The sequence below is a fragment of the Dendrobates tinctorius genome, unplaced genomic scaffold (assembly GCF_039654945.1).
Source record: "Dendrobates tinctorius isolate UK_male_01 unplaced genomic scaffold, ASM3965494v1 ptg000102l, whole genome shotgun sequence".
NCBI lineage: Eukaryota > Metazoa > Chordata > Amphibia > Anura > Dendrobatidae > Dendrobates > Dendrobates tinctorius.
The window spans coordinates 36,367,460-36,384,996 of record NW_027361770.1 but is presented as its reverse complement, the minus strand read 5'-3'; the positions used below and the strand labels follow the sequence as shown (position 1 = coordinate 36,384,996).

At 44.7% G+C, this 17,537-nt stretch overlaps 1 protein-coding gene across 5 annotated transcripts in view; it reads right to left on the bottom strand.

Annotated features, from left to right (window-relative positions):
- The window catches only part of LOC141099773 (uncharacterized), a 176,091-nt gene that overhangs the window by 65,269 nt on the left and 93,285 nt on the right, over positions 1 to 17,537 (bottom strand). For all 5 annotated transcript variants that reach the window (XM_073587824.1, XM_073587826.1, XM_073587828.1 and 2 more), the window contains exons 13-14: positions 14,278 to 14,344; positions 5,803 to 5,988 (exon numbers count right to left, since the gene is read on the bottom strand). In XM_073587824.1, coding sequence (XP_073443925.1) covers positions 5,803 to 5,988; positions 14,278 to 14,344 — 253 coding nt within the window. The remainder of the gene's footprint in view (positions 1 to 5,802; positions 5,989 to 14,277; positions 14,345 to 17,537) is intronic.

Here is a 17,537-nt window from a genome sequence, read left to right as displayed (position 1 = left end):
GCATCCTGCAAGACCTGAAACACAGAGGACCTGTAGCGACATCAGCATCACGTGATGCCCCTTGTGACCAGCTAACCTTGGAACCTGGAAGCCAGGATGACGAATGGTGCACGATAAGCACTGCAGGCTCTGCAAACGTGGTTATGCCGGTAGCATAACCACGGCAGGTTAGTGTACTTTGTTCCTAACCTACTCTATTTGACCACCGGGTATCACACCAGGAGCGCCCCCTTCTCTCTCCTTTTTTGTTTCTATTAAGGTCAAAATAGGCTGGGTCATGAAGAGGTTATTAATGAGAAAAAAAAAGGAACTTTTTTGAATTTACCAAATGGCTGCAGTGAAACAAAGTGAAAAATTTAAAGGGGTCTGAATAATTTCCATACCCACTCTATATAACAGCAGTGTCCAAAATAATTAACCCCTTCACGACCTTTGACGCCACATAGGCGTCGTGAAAAGTCGTGCCAAAACGACCGATGACGCCTATGTAGCGTCATGACTTTAAAGCTCCCCTGCGGGTCGGGTGACCGGGGTCACTGAAAGGTCACCCGACCCGCAGATACAGGGGGCTTTGTTCTTCACCATAGGGAGCGTGGCTTCGCCCCCACGTGGCTACGATCGCTCTGATTGGCTGTTTCACTTTTAACAGCCAATCAGAGCGACAGTAATATTTCATCAATGAAAATCGATGAAATATTACAATCCAGCCATGGCCGATGCTGCAGTAGCATCAGACATGGCTGGAGACCGTGATCCGACCACCCCCCCACGACTCACGGGGCTGATCATCTGCTGTCATCATGTGCTCCCCTCCCCCTTCCGACCCCCCCCCCCCCAGTACCTCCGATGTCCCACTCCTACTCCCGGTGTCCCGCGGTCCTGCTTCATGGGCGCCGCCATCTGCAGATTCATTCATTCTATTTTGATCACTGTGAGAGTTTATCACAGTGATCAAAATAGAATGAAAAGTAAATAAACTCCCCGTTTATCACCCCCATAGGCAGGAACAACTAATAAAGGGCTGGCGTTAGGGCGCTAGGGTTGGCGTTAGGGGTGTGTTGGGATTAGGGTTAGGGATGTGTTGGGGTTAGGGCTGTGGTTAGGGGTGTATTGGGGTTAGGGTTGTAGTTAGAATTGAGGGGTTTCCACTGTTTAGGCACATCAGGGGTCTCGAAACACGACATGGTGCAACCATTGATTCCAGCCAATTTTGCGTTCAAAAAGTCAAACAGTGCTCCCTCCCATCCAAGCCCCGACGTGTGCCCAAACAGTGGTTTACCCCAACATATGGGTTATCAGCGTACTCAGGAAAAATTGCACAACAACTTTGGTGGTCTAATTTCTCCTGTTACCCTTGGGAAAATAAAAAATTGGGGGCTAAAAAATTATTTTTGTGGAAAAAAAAATTATTTTTTATTTTCACGTCTCTGCGTTATAAACTTCTGTGAAGAACTTGGGGGTTCAAAGTGATCACCAGACATCTAGATAAGTTCCTTGGAAGGTCTAGTTTCCAAAATGTGGTAACTTGTGGGGGGTTTCTACTGTTTAGGCACATCAGCGGCTCTGCAAACGTAACGACGACCACAGACCTTTCCATCAAAGTCTGCATTTCAAAACGTCACTACTTCCATTATCAGCCCTTACGTGCACCCAAACAATGGTTCCCCCCCACATATGGGGTATCAGTGTACTCCGGACAAACTGGACAACTTTTGGGGTCCAATTTCTTCTGTTATCCTTGTGAAAATAAAAATTTGTGAGCTAAAAAAATCATTTTTTGAGGAAATAAAATGATTTTTTTTTTCAGAGCTTTGTGTTATAAACTTTTGTGAAGCACTTGGGGGTTTCAAAGTGCTCACCACACATCTAGATAAGTTCCTTGGGGGTCTAGTTTCCAAAATGGGGTCACTTGTGGGGGGGTTCCACAGTTTAGGTACCTCAGGGGCTCTGCAAATGTAACATGACGCCCGCAGACCATTCCATCAAAGTCAGCATTTCATAATGTCACTACTTCCCTTCCGAGCCCCGAAGGCTGCCCAAACAGTGGTCCCCACCCACATATGGGGTACCAGCGCACTCAGGACAAACTGGACAACAACTTTTGGGGTCCAGTTTCTCCGGGTACCCTTGTGAAAATAAAAAATTGCGCACTAAAAAATAATTTTTTGAGGAAAAAAAAATATTTTTTATTTTCACGGCACTGCGTTATAATCTTTTGTGAAGCACTTGGGGGTTGAAAGTGCTCACTATGCATCTAGATAAGTTCCTTAGGGGGTCTAGTTTCCAAAATGGGGTCATTTATGGGGGTGCTCCAATGTTTAGGCACACAGGGGCTCTCCAAACAAGACATGGTGTCCGCTAACGATAAGAGGTAATTTTCATTTCAAAAAGTCAAATAGCGCTCCTTCCCTTCTGAGCCCTGCCGTGCGCCCAAAATTGGTCCCCCCCCCCCCACATATGGGGTATCGGTGTACTCAGAACAAATTGCACAACAACTTTTGTGGTCCAATTTCTCCTGTTACCCTTGTGAAAATAAAAAATAGCGTGCTAAAAAATAATTTTTGAGGGAAAAAATGATTTTTTATTTTCACTGCTCTGCGTTATAAACTTCTGTGAAGCACCTGGGGGTTCAAAGTGTTCACCACACATCTAGGTAAGTTCCATAAGGGGTCTAGTTTCCAAAATGGTGTTACTTGTGGGGGGATTTCACTGTTTAGGCACACAGGGGCTCTCCAAACGCGACATGGTGTCCGATAACGACTGGAGCTAATTTTCCATTCAAAAAGTCAAATAGCGCTCCTTCCCTTCTGGACCCTGCCGTGTGCCCAAACAGTGGTTTATGACCACATATGATGTATCGGTGTACTCAGGAGAAATTGCCCAACAAATTTTAGGATCCAATTTATCCTGTTGCCTATGTGAAAATGAAAAAAATGAGGCTAAAAGAAAATTTTTGTGAAAAAAAGTAATTTTTTTTACCGATCACTTTGTGAAGCACCTTATTGTTTACCGATCAATTTGTGAAGCACCTGGGGGGTTCAAAGTGATCATTATGCATGTAGATAAGTTCCTTGGGGGGTCTAGTTTCCAAAATGGGGTCACTTGTGGGGTAGCTCCAATGTTTAGGCACACAGGGCCTCTCCAAACGCAACATGGCAACCGCTAAATATTCCAGCATGTTTTCCATTCAAAAAGTCAAATGGTGCTCCTTCCCTTCTGAGCCCTGCCATGTACCCAAACAGTGGTTTATGACCACATATGAGGTATCGGTGTACTCAGGAGAAATTGCCCAACAAATTTTAGGATCCATTTTATCCTGTTGCCCATGTGAAAATGAAAAAAATTGATGCTAAAAGAAAATTTTTGTTGGAAAAATTAAAATGTCCATTTTTTCTTTCAACGTTGCTTTAGTTCCTGTGAAACACCTGAAGGGTTAATCTTCTTGAATGTAGTTTTGAGTAGCTTGAGGGGTGCAGTTTTTAGAATGGTGTCACTTTTGGGTATTTTCTGCCATATAGACCCCTCAAAGTGGTCCCTAAAAAAATGGTTTTGTAAATTTTGTTGTAAAAATGAGATATCGCTGGTCAACTTTTAACCCTTATAACTTCGTAACAAAAATAAATAAATTGTTTCCAAAATTGTGCTGATGTAAAGTAGACGTGGAAAATGTTATTTAGTAATCACTTTGTGTCACATAACTCTGGTTTAACAGAATAAATATTCAAAATTTGAAAATTGCTAAATTTTTGCCAAATTTCTGATTTTTTCACAAATAAACGCAAAAATTATCGATCTAAATTTACCACTAACATGAAGCCCAATATGTCACGAAAAAAACAATCTCAGAATCGCTAGGATCCGTTGACGCGTTCCTGAGTTATTACCTCTGACACTGGTCAGAATTGCAAAAAATGGCCAGGTCATTAAGGTCAAAATAGGCTGGGTCATGAAGGGGTTAAATTCTTAAAGAGAATCTGTCACCCCTGGGATATATATGACCTATTAATATGGGCATACAGGTATGCCTCATATTAATGGTCTTGTTGTGGAGAAATGTTATATTTTGCCTTTATGTTATTGATTTCTTACAGGCTCCAGGGCGTGCGGTGCCTGGAAAAAAACAATGCTTCCTGTCTTCATTACAATACCACCAATGCATGTCACATATGTCCCGGTGGAGTGAGAGATTCCATTTAAAAAATTATGCCTGCAGTGCAAATATAATAGCTGGCAAAACATTGTATTCATTCACTAAACGAGCTTCAAAATCATCTAAAATTCCCTTTTCAACTGTGATTCTATTTACTCTTTGGTAATATTTTAACTTCATATAGGAGTCAACAAAAACCCACAACGGATTATTGGCAAACAGAACTGTGAAACTATGAGACCTAAAATCCTAACAATAATATCAAGTAATAAAAAATGTAATCGGCACAAGCAAATACAGTAGAATACCACCTAACCGCGAAATAAAATAAGTGAAGGGGGAATTCGCCCATCTTTTTGCAACATTAATAGTGTTAGATGTAACACAAATGTATTGTGCCCTATAAGATATAAGTGAACCACAACTCAAACTGCATCAACTTTATACACTATGTTCATTGAAGTGCTTTATACACATTTCTTTGAAAAGTGTAGCGTTACAAGTTGTTGGCATTAGTTTTTTTTTTTTTTTTTTTTTAAGCATCCCCAACATTGGTAGTATTATTTTCTCCAACGATTGCCCCGTAGTATTTTTCTTTATTCTACTGTATATACTCGAGTATAAGCCGAGGCACCTAACTTTGCTACGGAAAACTGGGTAAGCTTAATGACTCGAGTATAAGCCAGGTATGCTAGGCTCCCCCCACTGCAGCTGTCCTTGGCTACCCACCCCCCACGCAGCTGTCCTTGTATGCGTGCCCCCCCCAGCTGTCCTGGTATGCGTGGCTCCCACCCCCTCGCAGCTGTCCTGGTATGCGTGGCTCCCACCCCCTGTCCTGGTATGCATGGCTCCCCCACCCTCCCCCGCAGCTGTCCTGGTATGCGTGCCCCCTCCCCCCCCCCCCCCCCTCCTGTCCTTTTTTATGTTCTTACTAGTACAAAAAAAAACAAACATCCTACTCACGTTCCGGCTTCCAGCAGCTCTTCCTGTGCCGAGCAATCATGTGGCACGGCTCATAAAGGTAACGTATACTCCCTCCATTCCTATGGGAGTGGAGTCGCATGCATATTCATTACTTTAATGAGCGGTGCCACGTGATCGCTCAGCACAGGAAGTGCTGCCGGAAGCCTGGTTCACCGAGATGCTGCAAGAGCGCTGGGAACAAGCTGCAGGGCGAGTAGGATGTATTCTGGAAGCTGGTAGCGGAGGCTGCAGCTGTCACTGTGCGCGCTGTAAGAGAAATGAATATTCATTTCTCTTTAGCGGCAACAGGATGTAGCCACAGCCACCAGCTCCTGCCTCTGGCACCTGCTGCTCCGCCGCTCCCCCTCCCCCGCTGGCTCTCTGGGACAACTGACTAGTGTATAAGCAGAGGGGGGCGTTTTCAGCATAAAAAAAATTTGCTTAAAAACTCAGCTTATACACAAGTATATATGGTATAAATTTTTTATGCATTTATTTTGTTAGCTTATTTAAATGTAAATCAAAGTCAATTTATATATGTCAGTAATTATTTCATTTTAGTTCATATTCTAATCAATGACTGAGTTTACCAGTACACGATACTCCACTTGCATTGTGTTAAATAATAAACAGGGGTGACTCGAGAGATAGAGTTTTACTTTCTAACAATGACTGAATACTTAAGTTACCTGTGGAGAAAGTAACTTTGAGCAACATATCTTTGGATGCACTCCTTGATCGCTTCCTTTCTCTACCTTTCTCTGTCACAGAGTGTTTACTGGATACTGAACACACTTCATCCTTGCATGATGAACTTCTTGATGGTCTATACTCCTTTCCATACCATATAGACCTCTTTTTACTGTGACTAAAGTCTAGGAGAAATTAAAAATATTACCCAACCATGGTAAATAACATTGCATTATCAGAATACATAATAAGACTCATTATTACTACACTCAAAGGCCCAGTGTACCAACTGTGCATCACAATAGTCAAGTGCAACGAGAATATGAAAAATCATCCGAGTTTCATCCAGAAACCACGGACCATTTTTCTTCTAATTTTTTCATCAGATTGTCATCCAGGTGTCTGTTTATTACATCCGTGTCCATTTTACAAGACGACATTAAAAACACGTACATGGTCATCTATAGTTTCCTAGGTTTATAATCAACATCTATCAGTAAAAAATTGGATGTCACTGATGGTTCATGTGGGATCTGATTTTTTTTTCTCGAACCCATACATTTCAATGCATGAGTCTCAATGGAGACTTGGATGAAAATCGTGCATGTTGCATATATTTTTATTTAATCACAGTGAGACCAAGAATAAAATTATTCATATTAACAGCCCTATTAAATAGAATGGGTCAGTGTGCAATTTAAAAAAAAAAAAAAAAAAAAATCAGATAGCATATGTCCGATTTATATGCTTATCTGACTATTTAGAAATGACTTTCTAAGGGCTCATGTAAAGAAAATTTCTCCTACGCCTCATTGGGGGACACAGACAGTGGGTGTTATGCTGCTTGCCACTAGGAAGGCACTAAGTAAACAGAAAAAAAGTTAACTCCTCCCCTGCACTGTACACCCTCTCGCTGGCTGGGAATTCCCCAGTTCTTGCTTAGTGTCTGTAGGAGGCACTTGGGTCTGGCTTCAGACCCCACCGTTATTTTATTTTTGAAATTTCTGTAAATTTTTATTTTTTAATTAACGGAGTGAAGGGGGAGACGGTTCCTTTCTACGGCCCGCTCTCCCCCGAAACAACAGGCAAGAACGCGGAGTATACCTCCCCGTACACTTTCCTGCAACGACTGGGGCTGATTCTTCTGGCGATGGTTCCTTTAGGTCCCGGTACCCCTCACGGATACGAGGGCAAGCGCAAGGAACACACAGAGAAAATTTAACCAGCGCTTTCGGATGCCCTGAATCAGCCCCACAGCTCTCCATCCCCCTGCCCATAGGGTGGATCGATTGAGCAATACCCTTGTAACAACCTCTCCAGCTCTGCTACATCGCCCGGGAGCTTTTTAACCTCAGGATTTGAGATGGGATGAAACCTGCAGGCTCCTAGACAGCGCAGACGGACCCAACACCGGATTGGAGGTATGAGGTCGGGTCCTGGTCCCTGGGAGAAGCGCTGACCGAGTCTCAGCGGCGGCATACCGGCGCTCCGTCGCGGCCCCCCCGCTCCCCCCGGTGCTCGCCGCGGGTAGGCCCAAAAATTCAGTCCCCGGCTTTTCGGCCTACTAGGCCGCAATTTACATAGCGCCGCCCACTGTTCGTGCCGCCGCCCACGTCTTTGGAGTCTCTCGCTTTGTATGAGAGGCGCCCTGCTAGTCTCGAGGGCCATGTCCTTAACCTCTTCTCTGCTCCTCGGGCTCTGTGATGGCTGTAGGGGTGCACGCACGGATGGACACCTGGTGATGCTATAGGGCCACCGGTATTCCTCCCAGGGACACAGCGTGAGGACCGCGGGTAAGCTGCATCTGCTCTCAGAGAAAAGCTTAACCCCTTCGCTGCCCATTCCTTGCAGCTGCAGCCCAGGCTCTGCTTGTAACCCTTACACGGGCACTATGTCTCAGTCTAAGGAAGCAAAAAAAGGGGGCTATTAAGAAGAACACTGCGTTCTTTACCGCTGGTACCTATTGCAAGACTGCCTTGCCCAGTACCCAGACTAATCCGCTATGCACGGATTGCGACCTGGCTTGTGCTAAAACGCCATCCGCCGCTGCATGGTGCTCCCTGCGTTTAGTACCCCTGAGCGGGCTGCATCCTAGTCACGGTCTGTGGAGTCACTGACCAAGGCTATAGACTCCTCCGGGAATCCTCTAAGTCAGAACGCGTCTTCACCGCCTGAGGGCGGCTTTGGCGACGGCTGGGAACCATCCGCCAGCAGGGGCCGTTCTCATTCAAGGGATCCTCAGGTCTCTAGCAAGCGGACCCATGACGCGTCCCCTAGTCACGCCCGTGATGCAGCTTCGGCGAGTTCTGTCTTGCGCTATCCCTCTCCTAATGTTCGCAGAGAACATGTCAGTCCCTCAGAATTCCCCAAATGTCCATGAATCGCTTGATTCTCTGACAGAGTTAATCAACAAGTTTCTGACGTTGGACGAGGAGAATGTTCCCGCTCCAGAACACGTTCTCATTTAAGACGACTAAACGTGTACGCAAGGTATCTGCCAGCCATCCGGAGTTGAAGGACATTGTCTAGAAACGTAGGAATCGACCACATAAGCGGTTCACAGGGCAAAAGCCTATCGAGGCTAAATATCCCTTTACTCCAGATCTAATGAAGGATTGGTTACAGTCCCCCCTTGGTGGATCCTCCTGTATTGTGCCTTGCTCCTAAATCGCTTCGATCCATTTCTGAGGGCTCTTCAGTCAGAAACCCCTCCGACTGTCAAATTGGCTACCTCGCCAGTTCAATTTTTGGAGCTTCAGGAGCGGCTTTTTTCCCATCTTGTGCAGCGACTTAAGTGGCTAAGGCAATGGCCACTTAGGCTGAAGTCTTAATTACCACCTTCCAAGGTAGCAATCCTCCTCTGGAGACGACCAGTGTCGCCAAGCAGATAATTCACGCAGGGGATTTTGCAGTAGACTAATTGCACTGCTAAGGCAACCGCTAATGCAGTCTCCATCAGAAGAGCCCTATGGCTACGCAACTGGCGGACAGATTCCATCTCCAGAGACTTCTCTGCCATATCAAACTGGTCGCCTGTTTGAGCAAGAAACTAGACCAGCTCATTTTTGACATTTGCAGGGGGGAAGAATAGGTTTCTTCCCCAACAAGGGGCTGCCCGGCCATTTTCGGAATCAACAGCCGACTTGTTTTTCAACCTTTTTTGCAACAGCTCCAGCTGGTCCTCCATAACCTTCTCTTCCGGATCAGGTCGGTCCCCGCATGGAGACAGAGGCTCCCAGGTCTCTCACAGAACTAACCGCTCTTGGAAACCCAGGCCGACAGCATCTGTATCTAAGGAAGCAGATCCCATAGATCCTCTACTCAATGACTTGTGTATCCGGCAGACACCGACAAAGTAGGCGGCCCTCTGCTGTCAGTCACAGCCTTCCTTTGGGCCATTCATGCACCGCAAAGGGACGGAGTCATCCTTCCGGTCCCTCAAGACGAATGGTTCAGCGTTTTTTTATTCAAACCTTTCTTTGTGGTTCCAAAGAAGGAAGGAACGATACGGTCCATACTGGACCTCAAGCTGTTAAATCAGTTTGTCAAAGTACGGCAATTCCGAATGGAATTCCTCCGATCGGTGTCGCCTCCATGCAAAAGGGAGAGTCCCCATCATCCAGCAGTTCCTGCGTTTTGCAATTCGAGAAGAACACTTCTAGTTCGTTGCCTTGCCCTTCAGTGTTGCCACCGCCCCCAGGGTCTATACCAAGGCTATGGTGGCTGTCATGGCCATTCTCCACACTTGGGGAGTGGTGGTACTGCCGTATCTGGACGACCTGCTGATCAAGGGTCCAGCCCTTCCAGCCTGCGAGAAATCCGTGGATATCACAGTAAATACATTTTCTCTCCTGGGTCAGAAGATAAACTTTGAAAAGTCTTCCCCAACACTGGTCCAGCAGATTTCCTTTTTGGAATTGATCTTGGACACTTCCCGCGGGCTGGTCATTCTCACTCCAGAAAAGGCCCGAGCCTTACAACAGGCAGCGCGGACTCTTTCCCGACCGGTTTCTCACTCCATACGTTTTCAGCATGATGGTTCTCGGAAACATGGTGGCAGCGATGGGAGTATTCACACAGTTCCATTTCCGCCCCTTTACAACATGCGTTGCTGTTAACTTGGGATAAGAACCCGTTCTCCCTGGACCGTTGGTTCCTTCTGTCCCTGCAGGTCAGACGAAGTTCTTTCTCCCAGTAGAATGGTCGGTGGTGACCATAGACGCGAGTCTCCTAGGCTGGTGTGCGTTTTTTTCTTAGTCACCACACGGCACAGGGTCGTTGGTTGATTCGAGAGTCATGTCTCCCCATCAACATCTTGGACATTCGAGCGATCAAATTAGCTCTACTGAGTTTCCACCATCTCCTCACAGGTCACCTCATCAGGATCCAATCCGACAACGCCACGACTGTGGCGTATATCAACCTTCAGGTGGGTACTCGGAGCAGGATGGACATGCACTAAGTGAGTCACATCCTCCATTGGGCAGAGACCAACCATTCGCCCATCTCAGCAATCCACACCCCGGGTGTGGACAATTGGGCGGTGGTTTTTCTCTGTCGCCAAGGCCTTGCCTCAGGAGAGTGGTCTCTTCATCCGGAAGTTTTTTTCAGCAGACCTGCGATCGCTGGGGGACTCCAGATGTGGATCATATGGCCTAAAGACTAAACAACAGGGTTCCTCGATTCATTACCTGATCGCACAATCCATGCGCCATCCGAGCGGACACCCTAGTTCTGCCGTGGCACCGGTTCCGGCTCCCATGGATTCTTCCCTTGCTCCCGAGGGTCATCAAGAAAATTAGAGCAGAGGGAATACCAGTGATCCTAGTCGCGCCGGCCATGGTATGCAGAACTAGTACAACTAGTCACCGGCGTTCCCTGGCGACTTTGAGATCGCAAACATCTACTCTCACAGGGCCCAAGTTACCACCAGAACTCCGGGGCCCTGTCTTTGATGGTCGTTGAATCCTGGTTTTTAGCCCAGGCTGTTTTTTTTCTCCTGATGTGATCTCCACCATGATTAATGTTAGGAAGCCCGTGTCCATGAGCACTTATCGCACCAGGAGAACCTTCGTCTCGTGGTGCAAGGACCATGGTCGATCCCCACTGGTGGTTTCTATTTTTTCCATATTGGAATTCCTACAATCTGGATTAACGTCAGGCCTCGCGCTTAACTCGCTCAAGGGCCAGATTTCAGCCTTGTCAGTGCTATTCCAATGCAAAATTGCCACCGGACTTCAGATGAAGACATTCATTCAGAGAGTCTCCCAGGTGGCGCCTCTATATTTTAAGGGCCACAAAAATGTCCAAAAACATACTATGCGGTAGGGGAACCTTCACCATAAAGGAATTCCCAGCGTGCATAAAGTACAGGGGCGTGTGAAATACATAGACCAAAAAGTGGATACAAAGTATCATGAACACACCCACTCACAAAGAGATATCAAATAAAAAATAAATTTTATTAAGTTAATTCATATCATAGATAAATAGACAAACAAAATACAAGTAAGAGGAAGGAATGTATACCCAAGTCAAATACACACAAATAAAGGAATGGATACAGGTAATGGTAAAGTGCAAGAATATATCAACATATAAGCATATATCCACCTAGACCCATAGTGGTCTGTAAAGTGCACAGTGCCATATAGAGGAAAAAATCCCCATAATGTCAGGACTCTGAACATTTTTACCTTTTTGCATTACTGCCCTTTTCCAAGATGGTGTCCTTGGTCTCATGTGCATTGTGTCCTCCTGCTATAAAACTCCACCCCAGCCTTCAGTCTGTGCTTGAGTATTCTGCCTTGCATCCAGCTCCTAACCTCTGATTGCTCCCTGGCTATATACCGTCTCCTGTGAACCTGTGTGGTGATCCTGCTGCTCTGCTCTGAGTTCCTGCTGCATACTCCAGTTTCCAGAACTCTTCTTCCTCTGCTGCTCGTGTTTCACTTCCAGATGCATTTGCTGGACATGTAAGCTGTTCCTGCTCTGCAAGAGCCTGAGACTATTTTCCTGGTCAAGCTAAGATAAGATTTGAACTGCCTTTTAAGCTTACCTATCTGTGTCTGGACTAAGACAAGGATTTATTCATGCCAAGTATCCTCAAGAAATAACTGTGCTTCATAGACTTTTTGCTTGATTGCATCTTCCTCTGAAGTTCCTATAGACTGCTAAGCTGCTTCTTATATTTTCTCCAAGTGTTGTGGACTTGAGTTTCTTTCTGCATCTGTTGCATCACCGTGTGTTAATATAGACTTTACCACTTATAAAGCTGTGTCCTGTAGTCATCTTGTTCCATGCACAGAGTCTCCTGAGTTATCCCCTATAATTATTACACATGCTTGTAATCACATATAACATGAGCACATACCCATTTAATCGCCTGTTCACAGAATTCCTGGAGTCTGACGCACGTTTCGCCTTTTTAGCTTTTTCAAGAAAATTGTGTGTGCCATTCGGCACCAGGCGTCGGCAGAACAGGTCTTCAACGCTGCGACTTAGTCCAGCCTGCGTACCTTTACAAAACATCACCAAATTCATTCTCAGGAGTGTCTGCAAGGCTGCGACTTGGTCCAGCCTGCATACCTTTATAAAACATTACCAAATTCATGCTCAGGTCTCTGCGGATGCAGCTCTTGGCAGACGCATCCTGCAATCGGCAGTACCAGTGTTAAGCCAGTGGTACATGGGGTATTAGCAGTTGTTTGCTCCCCACCCAGGGACTGCTTTAGGATGTCCCACTGTGTGCGCCCCAACGAGGCGTAGGAGAAATAGCGATTGTGTACTCACCGTAAAATCCTTTTCTCCGAGCCAATAATTGGGGGACACAGCACCAACCCTGTTTGGCCTATTGGCTCACTGTAGCATTTTTAGGTTGACAGAGTTATGATTGTCATTCATTTAATGCTCCTACTGCTTTTTTCACCGAACTGGGGAATTCCCAGCCAGCGAGAGGGTGTATACTGCAGGGGAGGAGTTAACTTTTTTCTGTGTTTTCTTAGTGTCCTCCTAGTGGCAAGCAACATAACACCCAATGTCTGTGTCCCCCAATGTTTGGCTCGTAGAAAAGGATTTTACAGTGAGTACACAAAAATCCCTATTTTAGGTCAGGAAATGAAATTACTACCTTCATTCACAGGATTACTAAACCGACAACTTGCCCTTTCTCCTAAAACAGTCTTGTAGACATTTTGCAGAGAAGATTTCTAACATTTAGGTTTCTGCCTCACTCGTCAATTGCACTATAATAGAAATATGCGCCCAATTGTGATTTAAGTCAATGGGCATCCGTAAAACAATGCTGAAAATAAGAATGCTTTTGACTTGCTTCCTTATCTCATGGATCCATTGCTTTGAAGATAAATTTGAATTAAAAACACACACCCTTCCAGAGAAACAAGCAACTCTTCAGTGGGGGGGGAAAAGTGGGTGCAGGGACAAACAGTTTCTCACAGATGATAAACTCAGACAGATGTGTGAATGAAGCCTAATGGTACATACATATGTAACATATGCTGCGGATTTTATAATCCATACTGCAGGTCAATCTAGAAAAAAAAATCAATTTGTAGATGAGATTTTTAACATCACAGCTACAGCTAGCTGGTACTGTATTATGCTGTAGATTGAGCAGAAAATCTGCATTGACCCTTACAGATTTGAATCTAGCAGATTAAGAATGTAAGACCTAAGGCGACTGTACAGTGTTAATCACTTGATTTTGCATGAGAACAACTGTTTCACTGGCAAAAATCACACAGCCATTGTAACAGACAGCACAGTTTGCAGGGATACTACCATTTCATTTGCAAAAATCAAGTGATTGTTTATTATTGAAAATGTCAGCTCTAATGGACCTTACGGCAAAACTTTGGGGGGGGGGGGGTTAAAAAGCAATTATCCTGCAAAATCAGGTGATTTGTTAGCAAGTGATTATGGCAGAACCATGACCAGCCTGCTTGACCTCATCTTTAAAAAGTTTGTTCAGTGCCACCCTTTTCCACATGGAGAAAGAAGAGTTATGAGCAATGCTGCTGAAGATGCATCTACAGATCCTTGCTGAAACAACGGCATGATTGGTGTCGTGCCCCTGTCCTGCCAAGTACCCATAGATGCGACATCATCTGTGCTGCTCACATACATATGTTGAATGGCGCGTCGCCAAACGGGTATTTGTAGCCGTGATGTCAGAGTTGTTCACACTGATGGACATAGCCTGGTGGATTTAGTTTAGAAGGATCGGCAGGGCCATTAGTAGACAAAAAAAACACACAAACAAAACCACCACCTCTGGGAAAAAACACATTTTCCCTTCAGCTCTATTATACAAAAAAAAAAAAAGTAGCTAGCTTAAAATCTTAATTATGAAGTTAGGGGATTGTTCCATTAATCTTGAATTTTGCCTTATAAGATATCCTCTTTATTATATAAGGACTGGACAAGGAGACACACAAACTTGGAAATTCAAATACCTGATCTTGAATGCTTTCTTTCATGGTGGTCAGTACTTTGCTCACGTCTACGTTTATAAGCCTTTTCCTAGAACAAAATGAATTTAGTTCATTAACATGCGAGAAAAAATTAAAAGGAATGTATTACATTTATCGTTTCCTTTACATTATTGGGGCTCTATTCTTGCTGAGCTGCTGCTTTTACAGCTGACAAAACCATAGCGATATGCAAATGTTGTAACTCAACCCTAAGTCACTCTTCTCACAGCCAGTTCTCAGTATAGTGATCCCCTGGTCATTGCAAAGAAATGGCTTTCCATTGTTTTTTTTAAAGTGCAGAGGATGTTTAAGCAAAGAATTTGCTAACTAGAGGGTTACCGAGAATATGTGTCCTGCAGCATTAGGCTCAGCAAACAGATATACACATATGTATACCAATCTGGTACCACACTAGGGAAGTGAAATGTCATAACTGCACTCTGCATGAGTGGTTAAAAAGGAGGGGGGGGGGGGGGAAGCAGTTAGGCGCAAAAATATTTGGACAGGGACAGGTGTTCACGATTATCTCAAAAGCTTTTTAGTGGGTTACATGGCATATTCACTTAGCAATCCATCAAAAAGAAGAAAAAATTTCTGGAGCTGATTCCAGATGTGGCATTTGCATTTGGAAGCGGTTGCTGTGAGACCAAAACATGTGGTCAAAAGGAACTCGCAATGAAAGATAAATTGACCACCATTAGCCTGGGGAAAAAAAAAAAAAAACTATCAAAAGATAGCAGAAATGTTAGGAGTGGCCAAATCTACAATTAGATACATTGTGCAAGAAAAAAAAAGTGCGAGCTTGGGAACGCAAAAGACCTGGACATCCACAGAAGACAACAATGGTGGATGCTCGCAGAATCCCTTCCATGTTGAAGAAAACCCCTTCACATCTTCCATCCAAGTGAAGAACCCTCTCCAGGAGGTAGGTGTTTTATAGAATCATAGAATTGTAGAGTTGAAAGGGACCTCCTGGGCCATTAGGTCCAACCCCCTGCTCAAAGCAGGATTCACTAAATCATCCCAGACAGATGTCATTCCACCCTCTGTTTGAAGACTTCTATTGAAGGAGAACTCACCACCTCTCGTGGCAGCCTTTTCCACTCATTGATCACTTTAACTGTCAAGAAATTTTTTTTCTAATATCTAATCTGTTTTTCCTACCATTCATTTTCATCCCATTGCTTCTAGTCTTTCCTTGTGCAAATGAGAATAAAGATGATCCTTCTATAATGTGACAACCCTTGAGATAGTATCTAAGTTTCCCATAAAGTGAAAACTTAATGACAGCAAATACAGACTGTTTATCCAGAAAATGCAAACAATTAGTCAGCCTTATAAATAGAAAGGCCAGATTAGACTTTGCCAAAAAACATCTAAAGAAGCCAGCCCAGTTCTGGAAGAGCATTCTTTGGAAGGTGAAGCCAACATTAACCTGTACCAGAATGATGGGTAGAAGAAAGCATGGAGAAGGCTTGGAACACCTCATGATCCAAAGCACACCGAAACCTCTGAAAAACATGGAGGCGGCAGTGTGACAGCATGGGTATGCATGGCTTCCAAAAGCAATGGGTCATTAGTGTTTATTGATGATGTGGATGAAGACAGAAGCAGCTAGATGAATTCTGAAGCATACAGGGCTATACTTTCTGCTCAGATTGTACCAAATGCAGCAAGGTTGATTGGACAGCGCTTCACAGTACAGATGGACAATGACCCAAGACATAGTATAAATGAAAATCAGGAGTTTAAGGCAAAGAAGTGGAATATTCTGCAACGGCAGAGTCAATCAGATTAGCTAAATAAAAGTAAAGGCATAGCAGTAATGGCGCAGTTATGCCGATTAAATTGACACCCATTGGTGAAGAAATCCCATCAATGGTTATCGTTTATTCAGGCTCTAGTTTTTTTTCTAACAACATCTTCTGTGTAACATGAAGGGACTGAGGGGGTAGGGTCTTTTTCTGCTCCTCCTTCCCACCTTCTTCCCCCTCCGTTTCTTTTATAGGTAATTTATAATTCAGTGATCTGCCTCCTTTTCGAAATTATGCGCCGCTATCACAGTCATTGGGGTGGGTGTAGCAAGCACGGTGTAGCAAGCACGGCGAAATTCCATAGCCAGTCTTCAATAAAATGTCTTCGGAAGCTGAGCATGCAGTTTGAAGTTTCTGTGCAATAGCACCTTCATAAAGTTGAGCTCTCGATCTGTGCATATACATCTTCCGGCGACATTGTATTGAAGACCTGAAGACAATGTGGAATCACACTGAGCACATCCGCATTTCTAACTATATTCTATGAGCAGGAGGATGCTCCTGTAAAAAACGCATAAAAACGCATGTTTTTCCTGGGAAGGAGTCCGTGTTTTTCTGCATACGTGGGTACATAGCCTTAAAAAGCCAGATTACTTACCGGTAATGCTCTTTTAATGAGTCCACGACAGCACCCACTGGAGGTATCGGATCCGCCCCATTTGGAACAGGAAACCCTACAGAAAGATAAAAGGGGCCTTTCCTCCTCAGTTTTGCATTTCAGAGTACCAGGAGGACCGCCAAGGGTTAGACAATGTCTTTCCATCTCTAACTTTACTTATTCATCTTTAGCAGATATATTTTATTATTGATATCTTAGCAGGGAGGGAAGTGAGCGGGTGCTGTCGTGGACTCATTAAAAGAGCATTACCGGTAAGTAATCCGGCTTTTTACCCTTCACCACGACAGCACCAACTGGAGAGATTCCAGAGACCATCACCTGGGTGGGACCACCGTGCCAAGGACAGTCCTGCCAAAGCTTAGGTCAGAAGTTGATGAAAGGTCAAGTCTATAGTGATTATAGAAGGTAGGAGTTGACCAAACTGCTGCCTAACATATGGCTTCAATTGGGACGTCTTCCCTCTCGGCCCAGGAGGTTGCCACTGCTCTAGTGGAGTGTGCGCTGATGTTCTGTGGAGGAGCTTCATCTTTTGCGGAGTAAGCTAAGCAAATGGCATCCCTGATCCATCGGGAAATGGTGCTCTTCGTGACACCGTACCCTTTTTTACAGCCCAAAAAAGATATTAACAGAGCCCTACACTGCCTCCAGCTCTTGGACCTCTCAATATATTTTAGGACAGCTCTTCTAACATCCAAGGTGTGGAATTTCCTCTCCTCCGGAGTGGAGGGATCTCCAAAGAAGGTCGGGAGAAGTATCTCTTGAGATCTATGGAATTTTATTGATACCTTAGGCAGGTATGAGGGGTCTGG